Below are 17715 nucleotides of genomic sequence, written 5' to 3'. Positions count from 1 at the left end.
ACAAAATTTTTCAATAAAGGCATTTTTACACATTTGACTGGGAGTTACCATATGGTGTACTTGCATCTGTGAACTAGTCTGGAGTTCCACATTCAGTAGGGAAACTTGCGGCTGAATCATTTTTTTTCTCCCCAAAGTTCTACCATTAGATTCTTGCCAGAATTTCTTTCTTTCTTTCTTGGATTAAAACCATATTTCAGCTGTGTGTTAAACTCCCAAGAAGTTCATTCTCCTTAGTGGAAGGTATTCTTTTACTGAAACATCAGTAGCTAATGGTCTGCAGATGTTGTAGGGAATAATGAATGTTCCTTTAAGAAAGCAGAGATCACTTTTGCAATAAACACTCTAAGGGTTCTTTTTCAAACATGACTTTTTAGCACTCTGATTTCAAGCTGGAATATTTGTTTTGACAGAGCTCTGCTTTCTTAACTCACTGGCACCACATTTTGGTGCATCCTTAACAGGTAATGAATGTTTTGCCAAGAAAATGCAACTCCCAGTCTGAAAAGATTAAAGCAATATCAACATTGTTGGTGCTGGCACAAGAAAACGGACAAGTGGGTAGAACATACTCAAAACTTTCCTTTAGATTTGTCTAAAAGAAAAATTCAAGTTGATTAATCAACTATGTTAACATCAGTTTATAAGGTAGGAAGCAAAATAATGAACTGATGTGTAGCCTGTGGATTTAAAAAAAAAAAAAGAGAGAGAGAGATAACTCCCAACACTAAATCTAAAAATAGATCAGCTGTATTTCTTTCAAGTAGCACAAAACGGACTATTTTTATTATAAATGATTTTATACATAAACCCACAACAAAAGCTTGCAGTATATTCCTGGTGTGAAAAAATAACAAATGTTGTGAGTTTGGGTGTCTGTGTGTGCGATTGCACATACAATGATCAGTAGATTCATTTTGCAACTTACCACTCTGTTCCTCAGGAGAGTTCATACACATGCAGTTGTTTTTGTTTTCCATGTTTGTTGCACCAAAAGCTTAAACTTGTCAAACCCCTTCCACCTCAGAAACACAAAGGTACTGGACACCTTTCTCTCTCAGAGAACGGGTTTTGATTGTCTTGAGGGAGTATTCTGCAAGCGGAGAAATTCCCCACTCTTTGTTGTCCGAGTTGTCCTCCCACCACGGCCATGGAGTTCTATTAGCTCCACCCACCTGGCTATCTGTTAAGTGCCCTTTGAATCTGCAAACATTTCACTCCATTGAGATACATTGAGGCAGTTTTAAAGAGTTTTTTGCCCCCTTAGGTTTTTTTCCCCTTCAGATTTTTGTGCCACCAACATATATGCAAGTTACCCCAAGTTTGCTGGTACCTCCTTGTCACCTGCAGGTGCTCTAGTTATGCATCAATAAGAATAATCCTATTTCAAGTTCTTTCATAAGTAGATGTAAGATATGTTTCATATGAAGTAATTCTTAATTTTTTGCTGGTTGAAATGTGGTATACATGCCATGTGGTGGTGCTTACTTTCAGACAGATAATAGGCTGTTCTCAAAAACAGAGGAACATGAGATTAGACTCTCTGATATACCTTGTTAGTAAATGTTTTTGTATTTGTAACTAACCAGGAAGTGAATAGAGCTATGAATTATCTGCTTTTCCTTTATGCCTCAGAGAGTTGTGTGAAACTCAAATGTTTGCATACTATTTTGTCAACTAGGTGTGGTTCATGTGAGGTTCCAACTGTGTAGAGCCTGTGTATGGTGGGGCATCAGGTATGTCCGAAGGGAAGGTGTATCGTAGTTTCTTGAATCCCCTAGTTTAGGGGTGTTAAACTGCGGTCCTCTAGCCTACAATTCCCAGTATCCCTGGCTACTGGTCACTGTGACTGGAGATGATGGGAGTTGTAGGCCAACAACAGCTGGAGGGCTGCATTTTGACACCCCTGTCCTAGTTGGATCCTTACAACTCTGCGTCCTGACTACTCAGCCAGTTATCTAAATATTTGTAAGAAGGGAATTGGCATAGTTCCAAAATAAGAGCTCCAGCAAATATAATCTGTTCTGGAGCATACCTAACGGCCAGTTCTGCCACTACTTTGCCTGTGATGAATTATTTATTTTCAGTGGGCTAAAATAATGTTTTGCCCATGGTGGATTGATTGTATAAAATGCCCACCATGCTTAGATTGGGTTCCTATGTCTTTTAATTCTTTCTCTCTAAAGGTTTGCAATGATTTGTCTGCATCTTTGACTTGACTTGGTAAAAGCCATGTATAGCCACAAGCAGGCAAAATTACATCAGTTCATCACAGATCGTTGTTGTGAAAACTGAAAGTATAATATTTAATCTGGACCTAGTATTTCTGTACCTATTATGTCCTAGTATTTCATTAATCATGCAATGTCTGTTAGAGATTGTTAGTGGCCATTGATGTTTGCTTAAAAACATTGCCTTAAGGCAAAGGGTTCCTCAAACTTGGGTCCCCAAATGTTGCTGGACTCCAGCTCCCATCATCCACAAACACAATGCTCATTGTGGGGATGATGAGAGCTGTAGTCCAGCAACATCTGGGGACCCAAGTTTGAGAACACCTGCCTTAAGGGCTTCACAAGATCAATGGTCTTTTATTTAAACCTCTTTTCAAAATGCTTGCTCCCTTTTCTTCACTCATCCCAACTATCACTTTGTCTACTCAGAAGCAGACTGGATGATCCACAAATTCCATATATGTACATGTTATATTTAATGTGTTCCAGGAAACAGGCTCAAGGAATTTCCTTCTTTATCCTGGAAAAATAAGAAATGAGATAAATAGTTGAATCAGATGACCTCTGCTACATGTCATTGTGTAACAGAGGTCATCTGATGTCATGGCACACACAAATGTCATGGCAGTTAATGTTTTCCTGCAGGATGCTATGATCATGTAATGGAACACAGTTTAATAAAGAGTGACTGCGCTATGTTTAATCCACTGAAGACATTTAAACCCATGTAATCATATATTCTATGCATGGAAAAAGTAAAGTAGTACTAGACTACAAAGAAAACACAGCATAAAGTAATTCTATTTTTTTTTTATCTCTGTCAAAGTAGGATATGTTAGTCTCCTGAATCCTTTGAAGTTTCTGTGCCCAATTCTGTGCATCTGCAGTGACACAAACATTCTCTTAACACAGATATAAAAGTAGCCTTTTAGATATGAGTATACACTCCCACTAAAACTGTAAAAGGTTTGGTTTAGTGCTCTAGAGGATGGGAGCTAAGCTCTCTTATTACCTTGCATTTTTATCCTTCCCTTTCTCCAGTTCAGGGTGACATTTCATAGCCTCCTCACCCCCATATTATACTCAAAACAACCCTGTGTGGTAGGTTAGGCTGAGAGATAATGACTGGTCAAGGTAACCCAGTGAGCTTCATGGGGATTTGAATCTGGACCTCCGCATCCAGTGGTCTGTCCACTATACCACACTGGCTTCCCTGCTTTCTGCAGAAGACTATAATCCTCTGTTAGACTTGGTAGTGCAGGGAACTATAGCACCCCCCACCCCTACCAGTCGTGACAGGAGGTTTGATCTGCATCTATTGATGTGAAAGTGATTCCTGGACAGAGGCTAGATGCTGCTTTCCTGAAGAGGTATAAGACAGAGAAGGGGGAGGATATGACCTCCTCTTCCTCCTCGCCGAACTCTCTACCAGTCTGTTTCCCACTTTGTCTTGTTCTCATGTACCCAAAATGATCATGGCAGAAGTGGAGAATTCATTTGTATTTCAGTGACTACCAAATACAGCAGCATTCTGGAAGCATAGCTAACCACAGCTGGCATGTTTTCCTCTCACAATCCACGGATTGTTAAAGCGCTTGAAATGGAAGTCCAGTGTCTGTGTTTGATCTACATTCAGAAGTACTTTTCATGCTTATTTCAAATCTTCCCTTTTTTCCAATCTGAAGCCACTTCAGGTGTTCAGAGAGGAACTGCATGAGCCCAACAAATAAATTAAAAGGGCCCATCCTAGTACAGATCTTTGTGGGGTCCGCTCTTTACCTCTCCCCGCTTCAGCCTTAGTTCGATCTGTTTTTAATTGTTTACCACTCAGTCATCACTTAATGCATCCTCTTATTCCATGACTGCTGAATTTCCTCCAGGGGCTTTGGTGAAGAACTTTGTCAAAAAGCTTTTTGAAAATTCTGAGACATTGTTTTACCCAGTCACAATGTATCTTGATACTCTTATGATGTTTGACACATTTTCTACATGCTTAACAAGACTAGTGCTCTAGTAATTTCCCTGGGGGGAAATGTGACATCAATATGACATCTTTGGATGGGAATTGTGTGCCTGAATTAATATTTTTGCATGCAGTCTCAGGATGTTTGGAAAGGTACACAACATTCTGTTTGAACTTAAATAATTGGTGCTCTGATAGTTTTTTGTCCTTGCTAAAATAATACATGAAGTGAGCAACACTGATAATGTTAATGTTTAAATTTTGGTAATAAGGTCTGAAATACTAAACTTTAATCATGCATATAACGGGGTGGGGTGTGTGGGTTGGTGGGTTTGTGGGAAGCTAGTAGGCATGGTTGCAGAAGAAGGGAAAATATGGAGAAATTAATACAAATTCAGAAGGAGCTAAAAGGAATTATCTAGTCATTTCTTGCAAACAGTTTTTGGAGTAGTGTTCATCTTGTGACCTATCAAAGTTGGTTAATTTTAAAAAAGTTTTTCTGTGTTGTAATTCAGTGTTGACATAGTGCCCAAATCTGTGTCCAAATATTATCAGTGACTGTATGTTCCATCAGTTTATCATATTTATGTACCCTGACAATTATACTAAAATAAATTGTCTCTGTTATTGTTATTTGTTATCTGTTGTTGTTTTGGATTGTTTCAGTCCTGACTTCTATGTGCTGAATGAACATACTTTAAGTAGCATCTTAAATAGAAATGCTGCTTGAAATATCTCTTCTTTTTGATTGTATTTTTTATTCATACCTTTCATTGGGATACTTACTGACAAATCAAATCAAAAGGAAAAGATACTTCAAGTAGCATGAAGGAGAAAAATGGGAGACCTCTTTAAAAAAAAAAGCCAATGTAAGTGCACAAAAAGTGTAGTGACAAAGTGAAAATTAAAAGAACATGTTTAAGAAATGGAAGGAAGGGTGGGTCACCAAGGACAGATATAGATGAGCAGCCCAGACTTGTAGGGATAGCTCAGAAAGCATTGAAGCTGGCAAAGAATTCTAAATCTCCACCTCCCTCCAGATAGAGGAACATAGGAAGCTGCCGTATACCAAGTCAGATTGTTGGTCCACCTAATTCAGCATTGGTTATACTGATTGGTAGCAGCTTTCCAAGGCTGCAGGCAGGAGTCTCTCCCAGTCCTACCTGGAGATGCCATGTAGTGAACCTGGGACCTTCTGCATGCAAGCAGGCAGATGCTTTTCCGCTGAGTTACAGCCCCATTCCCTAAGGGGAATGTCTTACAGTGCTCAAACGTAGACTCCCGTACAAATGCAAACCAAGGCAGACCCTGCTAAACAAAGTGGACAATTCATGCTGCCGCCACAAGATCAGCTCTCCTCTCCTTATGTTCGAAGACAAAAGAAACTGTAGGCCTGCTGCTCAGTAAGCCCGTTGACATGTAAATGGTGGCAAAGAGAAGTTGGAATTACTCAGTGCTCAAAGGGGGAACTGTGTGCAACTTTGCAAAAATGGTGTGAATGAGTGAAGTTAAGATTGAAGTTTAAAATTGATAATGAGGTGAGTCTCACGATTGGTGAGACTCGCCAAAATGAAATTTGTGGGGAGAGCGGGCTCAGCCCACTCGCCCTGCAGACGGGCAATGCTGCAGCCCTGGGTGGCTGGATCAGCCGCCCACATGACTGCCGGCTCCGTCACAGAGCCAGTGGGAGCAGCGGGGAGCAGCAGCCACATGGCCCCCGGAAGTTCCAGGATGGAGAGACTATGCTGTTCCGTGCGGATGCGCTCCACAGCAATTAGCAGAACACTTGCTCCACTAACCTGGACTCAGGGGAGGGGTAGGTAAGCGAGTGACCCACTTTGGGGAAACCAGGCTCGCCTGGTGGCTCCCATAATCCGTGGATAGTGGGTTAAGTTCCCTTAGCCCACTTTCCACTGATCGTGAGAATCGCCTCAATGAGTTTATAAAGAAATATCTAGCTACCTTAAATGAGTTAGTTTTCAGGGCTAGATGAATTGCATCCTAGGAGACTAAAAGAATTTGCTGATGTAGTCTCAGAATCTTTGTCATCTTTGAGAAATGATGAAGAACAGAATGAGATGCCAACAAAGATGGCCAGAGGTCTGGAAATCATGTCCTATGATGAACAGTTGGAAGAACTGGATACATTTAACCTGAAGAAGAGAAGCCTGAGGGAGGACACGACAAAACTCTTGAATATCTGAAGAACTGTCACTTAGAAGAGGGCAAAGACTTGTTCTCTTATGGCCAAGAGTTCAGGATTAGATCTAATAGTTGAAAGTTACAGGATAATAGGTTTCAGTTTAATATTAGCAGAAACTCTGAGAATAGTTCAACAATGGAACCAATTACCTATTGGGGTGATGGTCTTGTCTCCCCGGAAGCCTTCAAGCAAAGGCTGGAGAGCTGTCTGTTGAGGATGCTTTGGCTCCAGATTTCATACTTCAAGCTCAGGGTTGGACTAGATGGCCTAGAGCACCTTCCAACTCTGTTGTTCTATGATGTATAAGCCTCTAGCATTGTAATAGCTATTTCAGAAAGTAATGCCTTCAGAAACTGGTAACTTGAGTAAAAGGTGCTAATTCATGGTGCTGGTGCCAGATTCTTGGGGGCCCTATACCAAGTGCTGTATAAGTATAATGTTAATACTTGTATGTAGTATTAGTTCTGCATGCCTCCCTTAACCAAAATTGTTATCTGAATAATGTCGTTAAAGATGTTATCTGACTAATTATTATTATTTTAAACCAACTATTAAACAACAATGAAAATTAAGAACATTCAAAGATTACAGCAATTAAAAAAAATTAAACAGCAATTAAAAATTTAAAACATTCAGAGATTACTAAAAGCCTGGCTAAAAAAAGTGTGTCTTAAGGGTTCTTTCAAAAGCTGGTAAAGATGTTAAGCCACAAATAGACATAGGGAGCACATTCCATAGCCCAGGAGCGACGATAGAGAAGGCCCACTCCCGGGTTATTGCCAGATGAGCTGGTGGTATACAGAGACGGACCTCTCTTGATGATCTTAATGTGTGGTGGGGATCATGCAGAGAAGGAGGTGCCCTCCCAGGTAGCTTGGCTATAAGCTGTTTAGGGCTTTAAAAGTAATCACCAGCACTTTGTATCTTGCCAGGAAACCTAGTGGCAGCCAATGCAGTTGCTTTAAAACAGACATAATATAGTCTCTCCGAGAAACCCTGGAGACCAATCTAGTCGCTGCATTTTGAACCAACTGAAGTTTCCGGACTACATACAAAGTCAGCCCCACGTAGAACGTATTGCAGTAGTTGAATCTAGTTGATTACAATTATATATTTTCATAAATAAATATATTTTCAATGCAATTATATATTTTCATAAACATATAGATGACTTGGTCATCTATATATTTGTGAAAAAAATCCAGATGAGTGAAAAAGAAGTATATTTTCCCTACTCTGTGTTTGAAACATTAGTAAAGTAATGGCACAGTGGGGAAATGACTTACCTAGCAAGTGAGAGGTTGCCGGTTTGAATGCCGGTTTGAATCCCTGCTGGTATGTTTCTCAGACTAAGAGAATCAGCTATATCGGGCAGCAGCAGTATAGGAAGATGCTGAAAGGCATCATCTCATATTGCGTGGGAGGAGGCAATGGTAAACCCCACTTGCCAAAGAAAACCACATGGCTCTGCGGTCGCCTGAAGTTGACACCGACTCGATGGCAAACCTTTCCTTTAAAGGTAAAGTTGTGCTGTCGAGTTTGTGTCGACTCCTGGCTACCACAGAGCCCTGTGGTTTTCTTTGGTAGAGTACAGGAGGAGTTCACCATTGCCATCTCCTGTGCAGTATGAGATGATGCCTTTCACCATCTTACTATATTGCTGCTGCCCGATACAGGTGTTTCCCATAGTCTGGGAAATATACCAGTGGGAATTGGAATCAGCAACTCTTGCTCCCTAGGTATGACTTTCTTGCTGTGCCATTAGGTGGCTTGAAATAGTAGTACTTGGTTGAAAATAATTGTTTTCTCTTTTGAAATACACTATTTAAAATTGATATTATATCATCATGCTGTACTTTTGGGTAAGGGACATTTCACTGCACTTTGCAATTTCCAAATTAAGAACGTAGCTGCTTTGAATTGTAGACCTAATCAAACTTGACATATTTGTTAAAGATGGGAGACCTGAGATAAGGTATGGAATCATGCAAGGATGTTGTACAATCAGTGTTGAGATATTGGCTGGCAACCATAACAGCAGCCCTACTGGATCAGTCCCAAGGCCTATCTAGTCCAGCATCCTGTTTCCCACAGTGACACACCAAATGCCTCTGAGAAGCCCACAGGCAAGAGCTGAGGGCACGCACTCTCTCCTGCTGTTGCTGCCCTGCAGCTGGTATTGAGAGGGATCTTGCCTCTTGGGTGGGAGGTGGCCTATATGGCCACCAGACTAATAGCTAATGATAGACTTGTCCTCCATAAATTTGTCCCAGCCCCCTTTGAAGCCATCCAAGCTAGTGGCCATCGCCACATCTTGTGGTAGAGAATTCCATAGATAAGCTGCTGCATGAAAATGTACTTCCTTTTGTCTGTCCTAAATTTCCTGGCCATCAGTTTCATGGGATGACTCCTGTTTCTGGTGTTGTGAGAGAGGGAGAAAAAATTCTCTCTCTATTCCTTGCATAATTTTATACATCGCTATCATGTCATCCCCGTAGATTAATGTCATATGTTCAGAAGAAAACATCATGGGAGAGGGGCAATTTTCATAGTTCCCCAGACTTCTGCTCCTTCCTAAATTATGTTTCTGAAAGTTGTGGGACTCTCAGGGAAATATTTTCAGGAGACATAGGTGGTTGCAGAGGGTAGGGGGAATTGGTGAAAATCACATCCGTCCCCATGCATATGTGAAATGTTATTCCATGCACATGATGTTAATATGGAATTGGTCATTGTTGCTAAAATTTTAGCCAATTTCAGCTTTGAAGTTTTTATTTCACAACCAGAGTTGATTTTTCTTAGAGGAACTCAGGGACATTGTTGCTAAAATGTTTTTAAATATTTTAAGAGCCAGCTTGGTGTAGTGGTTAGAGTGATGGACTAGTACCCAAGTTCAAATCCTCATCCAGACATGAAACTCACTGGGTGACTTTGGGCCAGTCACTTCTCTCTAAGCCTAACTTACCTCACAGGGTGGTTGTGGGGACAAATATAACCATATACACTGCTTTGTACTTCTTGGCTTAAGAGCAGGATATAAATGTAAACATAAATAAAATAAAATAGTTACGGTTTTACACTCTCATTCAGAACCCTAGTTAATTTCAGTTACATCTCCAGCATATGGGATCTTGTGGAGAAATCTGGAACAAACCCGACTATATAGAAAAACAACCTCCACCATTTCTTTGTTGAATATCCTTATGTACCTGAGGGAGAACTCAGGTGCACAAAAGAAATGGCCACATAGTTGAGTTAATTCAACTAATGGAGAATGGTTGGTCTTCTATATGGCTCTGTTTACTGGTTTATGTGAATTATAGATTTGCTTAAAAATGTGAAAACTATAGTGAACAGATTATCTGCCAGTACACTATAGCATGGAACAGTTTAAGACATTTAATTTTCTGTGCACTCACAGAAAGTTTCCTGTACTTGCTCCATTTGAAAGATTTGTTTTGATCTGTTTTGTAATGTTTGCATGGTGGTTTGTGGTTAAGGCATGTTGTGTTAGCTGAGCACTGGAAGAATCTTTGCTAGTCTTTGCCATATGAGGATTTACTCTTGCATTAGAACCTTACTTATTTTCATTGACTTGCATTTAAAGGAACTGTGAGAACAAGATTTTGGAAACTAGGACCTAAATATGTGACATGTTTTTGGCCTCAATCCTAAATAAGCAATGTGTTTAGGACAATCATGTGAGGCTTATCTTGGTAACACCATTCTCAATGGAGAGTGTGTATTTTTTTCTCTTCTGGTTTTAGTGTCAGTTTTATTTCCTTATCATTGTTTTTTTTCTTGCTTTCATCGTATTAAACTATGACTGCTATGAAATTAAAGCAGAGTTGTTGTTTAAAAAAACCCCCACTGTAGGTGGACTGTTAGGGACTGTTTTTAAAAAAATGTACAGATTTATGAAGCTCCAAGTTTAGTTTACTTTGTTGAACAGAAAATACCATTATGCTGCTTTTTGAAGTCTGATTAAAAGTCTCTGCCATGGACCAATTTTGGGCTGGATGTAGAAAGGGCACAATTTCTATAGGACTCTTCCATGTACCAGCAGTGTTACAATTCTTCCCTCATTTCTGAAACAAGTTAGACTTGTCACGTTTTACTGTTCCAACTTAAGATACTAGGTCCAGTTCACACAAAGGATGACATGGTGTGATTGTACATGGAATGTACCAGAGTCTGTGGGGGTGGGAGGGGATTTGCATGTTGGTGTGTGTGTGTTTTGGCGGGGGGGGGATCCTGCAGATACAAGACTATGTAAGACATTTTTGACACCCCAAAATCCCTGCAACCAGGAATAAATGAGGGCTCCAAAAATCCCCACACTTGACCAATGGGTTCTTTTGATGGTCCTGGCTATCAAGAATCCCAAGACTCAAGAAGACACGAGGAGAAGTGAGGAGGTTATATTTAATCAAAGCAGATTTATTTTCTTACCAATATTCAGATGAATCACAGCATACAGCATGCAGCAAAATTACTTCTTTCACACAAAGCAGTCACAAAACTAACAGCCTTGAGACACTGACAGGACAGCCAGACCCTTGCAGTCACAATATACTATACCCCAAGGGAAACTCGACTTGTTCCTCTTTTTGCTAGATGCTAGGTGCTGTCAAATTGATTGATCGGATCAACTTCCTCTTTTACTCCTCTTGTGTGCTGTGCCTGAGCCACCCTCCCTGAGGGAGAGAGCCCGGTACCCTCTATCCTCAGATTAGGGTCTTTAAGTATGCTCACCCTATCTGCCCACGCACCAACTGTGATAGGACAGAGAAAGGGGTCTTGACCATTCATGACCTTCAGCTAACCTGTTCCATTTGACATTTAATGTCATTGGCTAGGGGAGATGTGAAAGAGGAACAAGGCATGGGCCAAGCGACCCACCTCCAAATGGAACACTGAGCCTTGGCGTACTTTCGATCTGAGGTACTGAGAAATGAGGAAGTGTGCCCGGGCCGACAGGCCGACCTTCTCTGATTTTAGACAAAAGCACCAGATGGGGGCTGCTCTTGACAGCATGGAAAATTCGCTGGAACAGGGGAACTTGGCATTTACCCAAGGGTGTTAAGATCAAGGCCTAGACTGTGGCAAGCAAACAAACCCATGTCAAGCATCTATCTAATACAATATGGCTAACCTGTCTATGCACTTATTCAATATAAAATTGACCTGATTAGGCCTTACAACTACTATAGTATAGGAGAGGAAGGTAGTCCAGCTATAATTGATTTCTAGCTTTCTACGTGCAGAACATTTTTCATACAGGTGATTAATCCAGTCATTTGATGTTTCTACTTACAATCAGAAGTGGTTCAGTCTGGGTTAGTGTTCTCTGAATGAGGATGCAGTACATTAGAGGAATAAAACCAAGTTTGGAATGGCTTCCAAAACTGTAGTAGGATTCCCATTGCATGCAACTAGTGAAATGAGCACATGACGATGACAAATATTTATAGACTGTTTTTCAACAAAAGTTTCCAAAGCGGTTTACATAGATATAAATAAATAAATAATAAAATAAAATAAAATGGCTCCCTGTTCCCAAAGGGCTCACAGTCTAAAAAATAAACATAAGACAGCCACCAGCAACAGCCACTGGAGAGATGCTGTGCTGGGGGATGGATAGGGCCAGTTCCTAAATAAAAAGAATCACCATTTTAAAATGGTGCCTCTTTGCTCAGTTAGCAGGATTTGTTGTGTGCATAGTGAGGTATTTATGCATTTTCTTTTTAAAGAAGTGATGTCTGAAGGAGGATAATCATATATGAATCCTTAGAAAATGTTATAAAAATATAATTTAAAGGTGTTTGTGTGTGTGTTGTTTTAATGCAACCCATATTCCAGCCTTTACATGGCACAGAAAATGAAGTTATTTGAGTTGTATCAGATTGCACATAAGGTCTCATACAGTCTTGAAACTAGCATGCTTTTTTTCTACTAAATCTTTTTCTGCATCTGCAGAATGACAGGGAGGGAGTTCTTCACTCGGTTTCCAAACCTTTATCCATTTTTGCTCAGTCAGTTGGAAGTTACAGCCAAAACGATGGACAGGTAAGAATAATACATTTTTATTTATCAAACCTTTAGTCTCTCAGTGTTAGAGGGAAGGATGGATAGGAGAACTGCTTTCTGATTTTTTTATTAGTCTATTCTATTTGTACTATCTGGGTGTTCATAAAAATGGCACTCTAAATTCAGAATGTGTACTGAACTACTGTACAGCACAAATTAAATTTTATTTTTTTTACTTTTGTGGGTTATTTGTTTTAAACAGAGCAAATCAAATCGAACAAAAAACTTTCAGATACAACTTTGCTCCTACAGCTGTTGTTGGACCACAACTCTCATCATCCCTAGCCACATTGGCCAATACGAAGGGATGATGGGAGCTGTGGTTCAACAACAGCTGGAGGGCCGAAGTTGTGAAGCCCTTGTTTATATGTGATATAGTTATCTACTAGTGTCATAGCTCCTACCAGAGCCAGAGAAGGAGTGGGGAGTTCACTTAGGTGAATAGTTGACTGTAAGGGATTCACAGTAGACTGCCATCATCCACTTTATTTGATGTGGGAAAGCTCACTCTCCATATAAGGTTTCTGGGGAGTAAAGTGGCAAAACCCTCCCTAGAATGGGCTGAGCATTCCTAGGTCTCCAGAGGCATGAGACTTAAGGCAGACCCAAAATTGGTACCACACCTCACCAACAAGAGTTTGTTATTAGATTAAAAGAGAAACAAGAGAGTGCAATAACCATCTCCTCAAAGCAGATTGTAAGAGAGAATTTTCATTAACCTGGCAACTCAGATTCAAGCAATAAAAGAAAAGAACTTCCCTCACACGTCTAATTGAACGGGTCCCTAACTTATTACTCTCAAGCAGGGATCTTCCTGCTGTTCCCAGCCTCCCAGCTGTGGCGTTCCTATTTCCCCAGCAGCTTCTCAGCCAGCTGCTTCCTCAGGGCACTCTTGGGACAGAACAAATCAACAGAACAAAGCTTTCTCTTCTGCTGGTGGCTGTGAGTGTAGTTCCCACCACGTCCTCTGGAGTAGTTCTTTTGTTTTGATTTTCCCAGACTTTCTCCCTTATTAGGAAAGGCCCACCCTCCCAGCAGTTGCTCTGAGGGAGGCCTAGTCCTCCCTCAAATAATTGCCCTCACTACAAGTAGCCACTGTCATTTGCACAGCCAGTGTTTCAATAAAATGTATACAACTTATTTTTTGCTTTTCTCCTGTTAGAATCACATTGACAAACAGATATCATCCTATACCATAAAACCCTTCAGCGTGCGGCCGTGCTGCCCGTGTCTTTTTGGGCCGTTCTGGGCATGCGCGGAGCGCATGCCCATATCGGCCCAAAAAGATACGGCCACCCAGAGACGGGCGACCATGTTGGACCAGGCCGCCGCCAACAGGAAAAGAGTGCTGGCGAGGCCCGGCGGGGCGACTGGCCCCGATGGTGGCAGCCGCGGCCATGGCGAGAGGGCCACAAGGATAGCAGAGGTGGCGGCATAGGGTCCGGACCGGCCTCAAGGAAGGGAGAGTTGGAGGGGGCGGCACTCAGTCCAGACGCGGGGAGAGAAGAAACAGCGGCGGCGGCCCCGGAACGGCAGAACAAGGAGAACAGCAACAAGAACTACAATGGGCAGCAATTTCCGGGAACCAGCCGCACGATGCCCAACACAAAAAGTGACATGAAGCACAACACACAGAGCCAGATCCAACGCCCCCCGCCCGCCCAGCCACCCAGGAGCCAACATTATAAATATAAAAAATTAAAACACAGACAACAGCAGCAGCCACAGGCGCTGCCCGCCCCCCCTTCCATTCTAAACCGGAGCAGGAAGAACTCCCCGCCCACAGCCAAGGGCGGGGGGAAAAAGGGGCAAGAGAGACCATACGTGGGGGCGGGGGGCATCAGGAGTTTGCTCTGCTGCCTGGTAAGCCAGTCCAAGCCTGCTACTGGGGTAAAACCTGCAAGAGGAGAAAACCACCTGGCGTGGTCTCTCCAAGCAGGCACAGCAGCCACAGGCAGCGACAGCCAAAGCTGGGAGCGCATGGTTGTTCCGTGCAGGAAAGGGGGCGGGGCTGTCCCTTGGCTTCTGCTCAACTCATCCTTGGGTTTGAGGGAAGTGAGAGGCTCCCAGCCCCACTACCATCCTCTCCTCAGCAGAGTGATAGCCCCGCACGGAGGAGGAGAATCTGGTGATCACCTCCTTCCCTCCCTGTTGAGTGCTGCGCACACGTCTGCTTCAAATGCTGGCTCTCTCTCTGAACTGCTAGAAAATCGCTTTGTGTGAGTGTTAAGGGAAGCCTTTTCTCTACCCCTCCCCACCCTCCTTTGAGTTTTGTCCTCAGTGCATTAGGGGTTGCCACCAGAAATCACCTCAGATCGCGAGTACAGGAGAAATTACAAAGCACCCACTCCTTACCCCTCCACGACTGCTGGCCAGAAAAACAGACAAAAAGACGTTGAGGGGAGATGCACTGCTTAGAGTACTGCTTGCTCATCAATAAGATAAAGTTATTTTAAAAATAAGCCTTGAAAAAGGTGGAAAAAACAAAAGGGACAAAAAAAATCACCATGTAAATTGTAGTTGAACCATGACGTAACTAATTCCAAGGCCCAACACAAATTTATGAAACTTGAAGGGAAAAAAAAACTTCACATAATAGAGAGACCATATGGCACAAATAAAGAATATTATTTACTCAAAAAATAGCCTCATAAGTATGTAAAAACTAAATAAGGGAGAAGGAAGAGCAAAACAAGAAAAAAAAGGGGCAAGAGAGACGAAGAAGTAAGAAAGGGGGGGGGGGAAGCTAGCGCCCGTTAATATAACGGGTTTAAAAATACTAGTAACTAAATAATACAACACAATTGTAAAAAGTATAACTTCAGCAACAAACACAGCAGCAAAGCGTGAACGATAATATTGACTAACCTGTTCAGTACTGTAATCCAAATCATAAAATGTTTTGTTTTGTGTGTTTGTTTTTTAAAACAAAAAAGCAAAAAGCAAAACAAAAGATCATGTAGAAGTAAAACATGACAATCTGTATTATCTGAAGAAAATGGAAAATAACTCATTAACTCTTAGTTCTTGGGCTTCATGTATGATTTTGGGTCAAATCTTGAGAATGATTAATGGTTTATAGTGAACAATGATCACCTTTAATTGTGTGCAGGAGAAAGTTTAATGACTTTTTAATAACAGCTTAATAAGAACAGAACATTTAACTGGTTTGTAGCATTATGTGGTGTATAGTAGTGTAGGTAGTTTTAGGCAGATATTTTTATAGGTACATTTAACAAATGTCCCAATGATCTTTCCCCCCTGTGTAGCAAAACTGGGGAGTTGAAGCTCCATCCGAGTTTGTTCCTTCTGCTTTTGATCTTGGGTAAATTATATCCTTCACCAATGGATGGCACATATTCTGCACTCAGTATGGCACCCTTTGTCCCATTTATTTTGAGGTAAGTTGCCTATTTCACTTCAGGAATACATTGGTTTGCTTGGAAATGTTCTGACTTGCTTTTGTTATATTCATTCGAAGTATGTTTTCATTCATTCCCAACATTTGCTTTACCTCAACTCAAGACCAAATGGGATCTAGCACAGTGTTGTATTTGCATTGGAGAGACCAAGATCCCTTGCTATATTGAATGAAGCATTATTTACAGCTCTTTACATAAAAAATGCTATAGAAATAAATAGTCCCCCCCGCCCCCAAATGCATCACTGAGAACACAGTCTGGAAGTATGTTGCAGAATCAACTTAAGGTCTTTCCATTATCTTCTATGAGAAAGGAAGTGCTGGGAAGCATCTGATGCTGCCACCATGCTGACCTATGTACATGATCAACAGATGTGGATGGAGTCCACATCTCTACCCATCCTTTTTTGTCTTCCAAGACAAGGCCAGAAGTGTAATAACTTCTTTTAAAGGCAGGAAGTGGCAAATATGTGTGTGACACATTTCTCTCTGAAGAGCAGAATGAGAAGGTCATGTGTGGTTCTGGATTGAGCCAACATATGCAGTTTAATAGCTTTAGAACAGGGGTGGACAAACTTGGCCCTCCAGTTGCTGTTGTACTACAACACCCATCATCCCCAGCCGCAGTGGCCATTAGTGAGGGATGATGGGAGTTGCAGTTCAGTAGTAGCTGGGGGGGGGCAAGTTTGCCCATCCTTGCTTTGGAATGACGACAAAATTTCATTCTGCATCACTGCATGAGTTGTACGTAAACATCTTGATTGTGTGCCGAGACATCCCTCTTGACTGCCAGCTGCTCACTCCTGTACTCTTGAATCATAGTGGATACGATAGTGGACCTGGGCAGTCATAATAGAGTAGCATTTATTTATTGATCTGAGCAGATGAGATTAGTATTTGGTGTATTTTCAAGCATCTAGCTTGTGTTCAGTTTTGCACTTCTCTTAATAGTACCACTCTGGGTTGTAAAAATTCTGTGTATTTATCTATCAATCAATCAATCATAATTTTTATACCGCCCGGAACTTGCATCTCTGGGCAATTTACAACTAATTAGGCTTTGAATACTTTCAGTTCAGCTTAAGTGGAATTTTCCACTTAGTGGGAGTTGAGTTAAAGTTGGCCTGATTGTGGTTAAATAAATTGCACAATGTGAGCCAGATAAAACTCTTACATAAATAAATCTTGATCTTCTCTGTGGTGAGCAGATTTGCTTCTCCATGTTAAATTATCAGAGACTTATCAGCCATCCACTGTACACATTTCTACCCAGTTTTATAACAGGAAAACATATCATTTGTTACTGCTTATTGCTATTTAAAATGCTAGAATTGCATGCTAGAACTATAGATGTGTGTTCTTTGCTACGGATATTTAATGCAATAGGATGTACACAATGCTCTTGATGCAAAAAGTTAATTTTAAGGCAGTGTGTTAATTGAAAGCAAGCATGTAAGAAATCCATTAGAGAAATTCAGTTTTGTTGCTCTTTTCTTGATTGTCAGCAGTGGATTTCTGTGGAGACCCTAGCTGTCAATTTGAATTTTGGCAAGTTCTGAGTGATCATGAATCCATTCCAAATGATTAATTCTTTGCTTTAGGTGAGGCCTCCAGATATTTTCACAAAAACGTGTTCCACTCATGATCACATTGCATCATGGGCCTTAGGTTTAAGTATGGCTGCCAGCTTTAATCAGTGGTTTAAAAATAAATGAAACCTTTCCTTGATTAATCAGTTGGAACCAATTTTAATCAGTGGGACTGAGAGCTAAGAACACACTTGCTTATTTCTTTTAGTCTGTTTTTG

The 17715-nt window shown here is 41.2% G+C and overlaps 1 protein-coding gene across 13 annotated transcripts in view; it reads left to right on the top strand.

The window, feature by feature from the left end:
* Window positions 1-17715, top strand: part of THADA (THADA armadillo repeat containing) — a 239717-nt gene that overhangs the window by 92878 nt on the left and 129124 nt on the right. For 10 of the 13 annotated variants that reach the window (XM_053311591.1, XM_053311582.1, XM_053311600.1 and 7 more), the window contains 2 exons: window positions 12377-12466; window positions 15757-15888. The exons of 1 other annotated variant lie outside the window; for it this stretch is intronic. In XM_053311591.1, coding sequence (XP_053167566.1) covers window positions 12377-12466; window positions 15757-15888 — 222 coding nt within the window. Of the gene's footprint in view, window positions 1-12376; window positions 12467-13649; window positions 13818-15756; window positions 15893-17715 lie in introns of those variants that run through there. 2 more of the 13 variants (XM_053311666.1, XM_053311675.1) reach the window with 2 other exon arrangements.

The sequence above is a fragment of the Hemicordylus capensis genome, chromosome 1 (genome assembly GCF_027244095.1).
Source record: "Hemicordylus capensis ecotype Gifberg chromosome 1, rHemCap1.1.pri, whole genome shotgun sequence".
Classification (NCBI taxonomy): domain Eukaryota; kingdom Metazoa; phylum Chordata; class Lepidosauria; order Squamata; family Cordylidae; genus Hemicordylus; species Hemicordylus capensis.
Note: the sequence above shows the minus strand (reverse complement) of the source record. Positions and strands in the feature narration are given on the sequence as shown.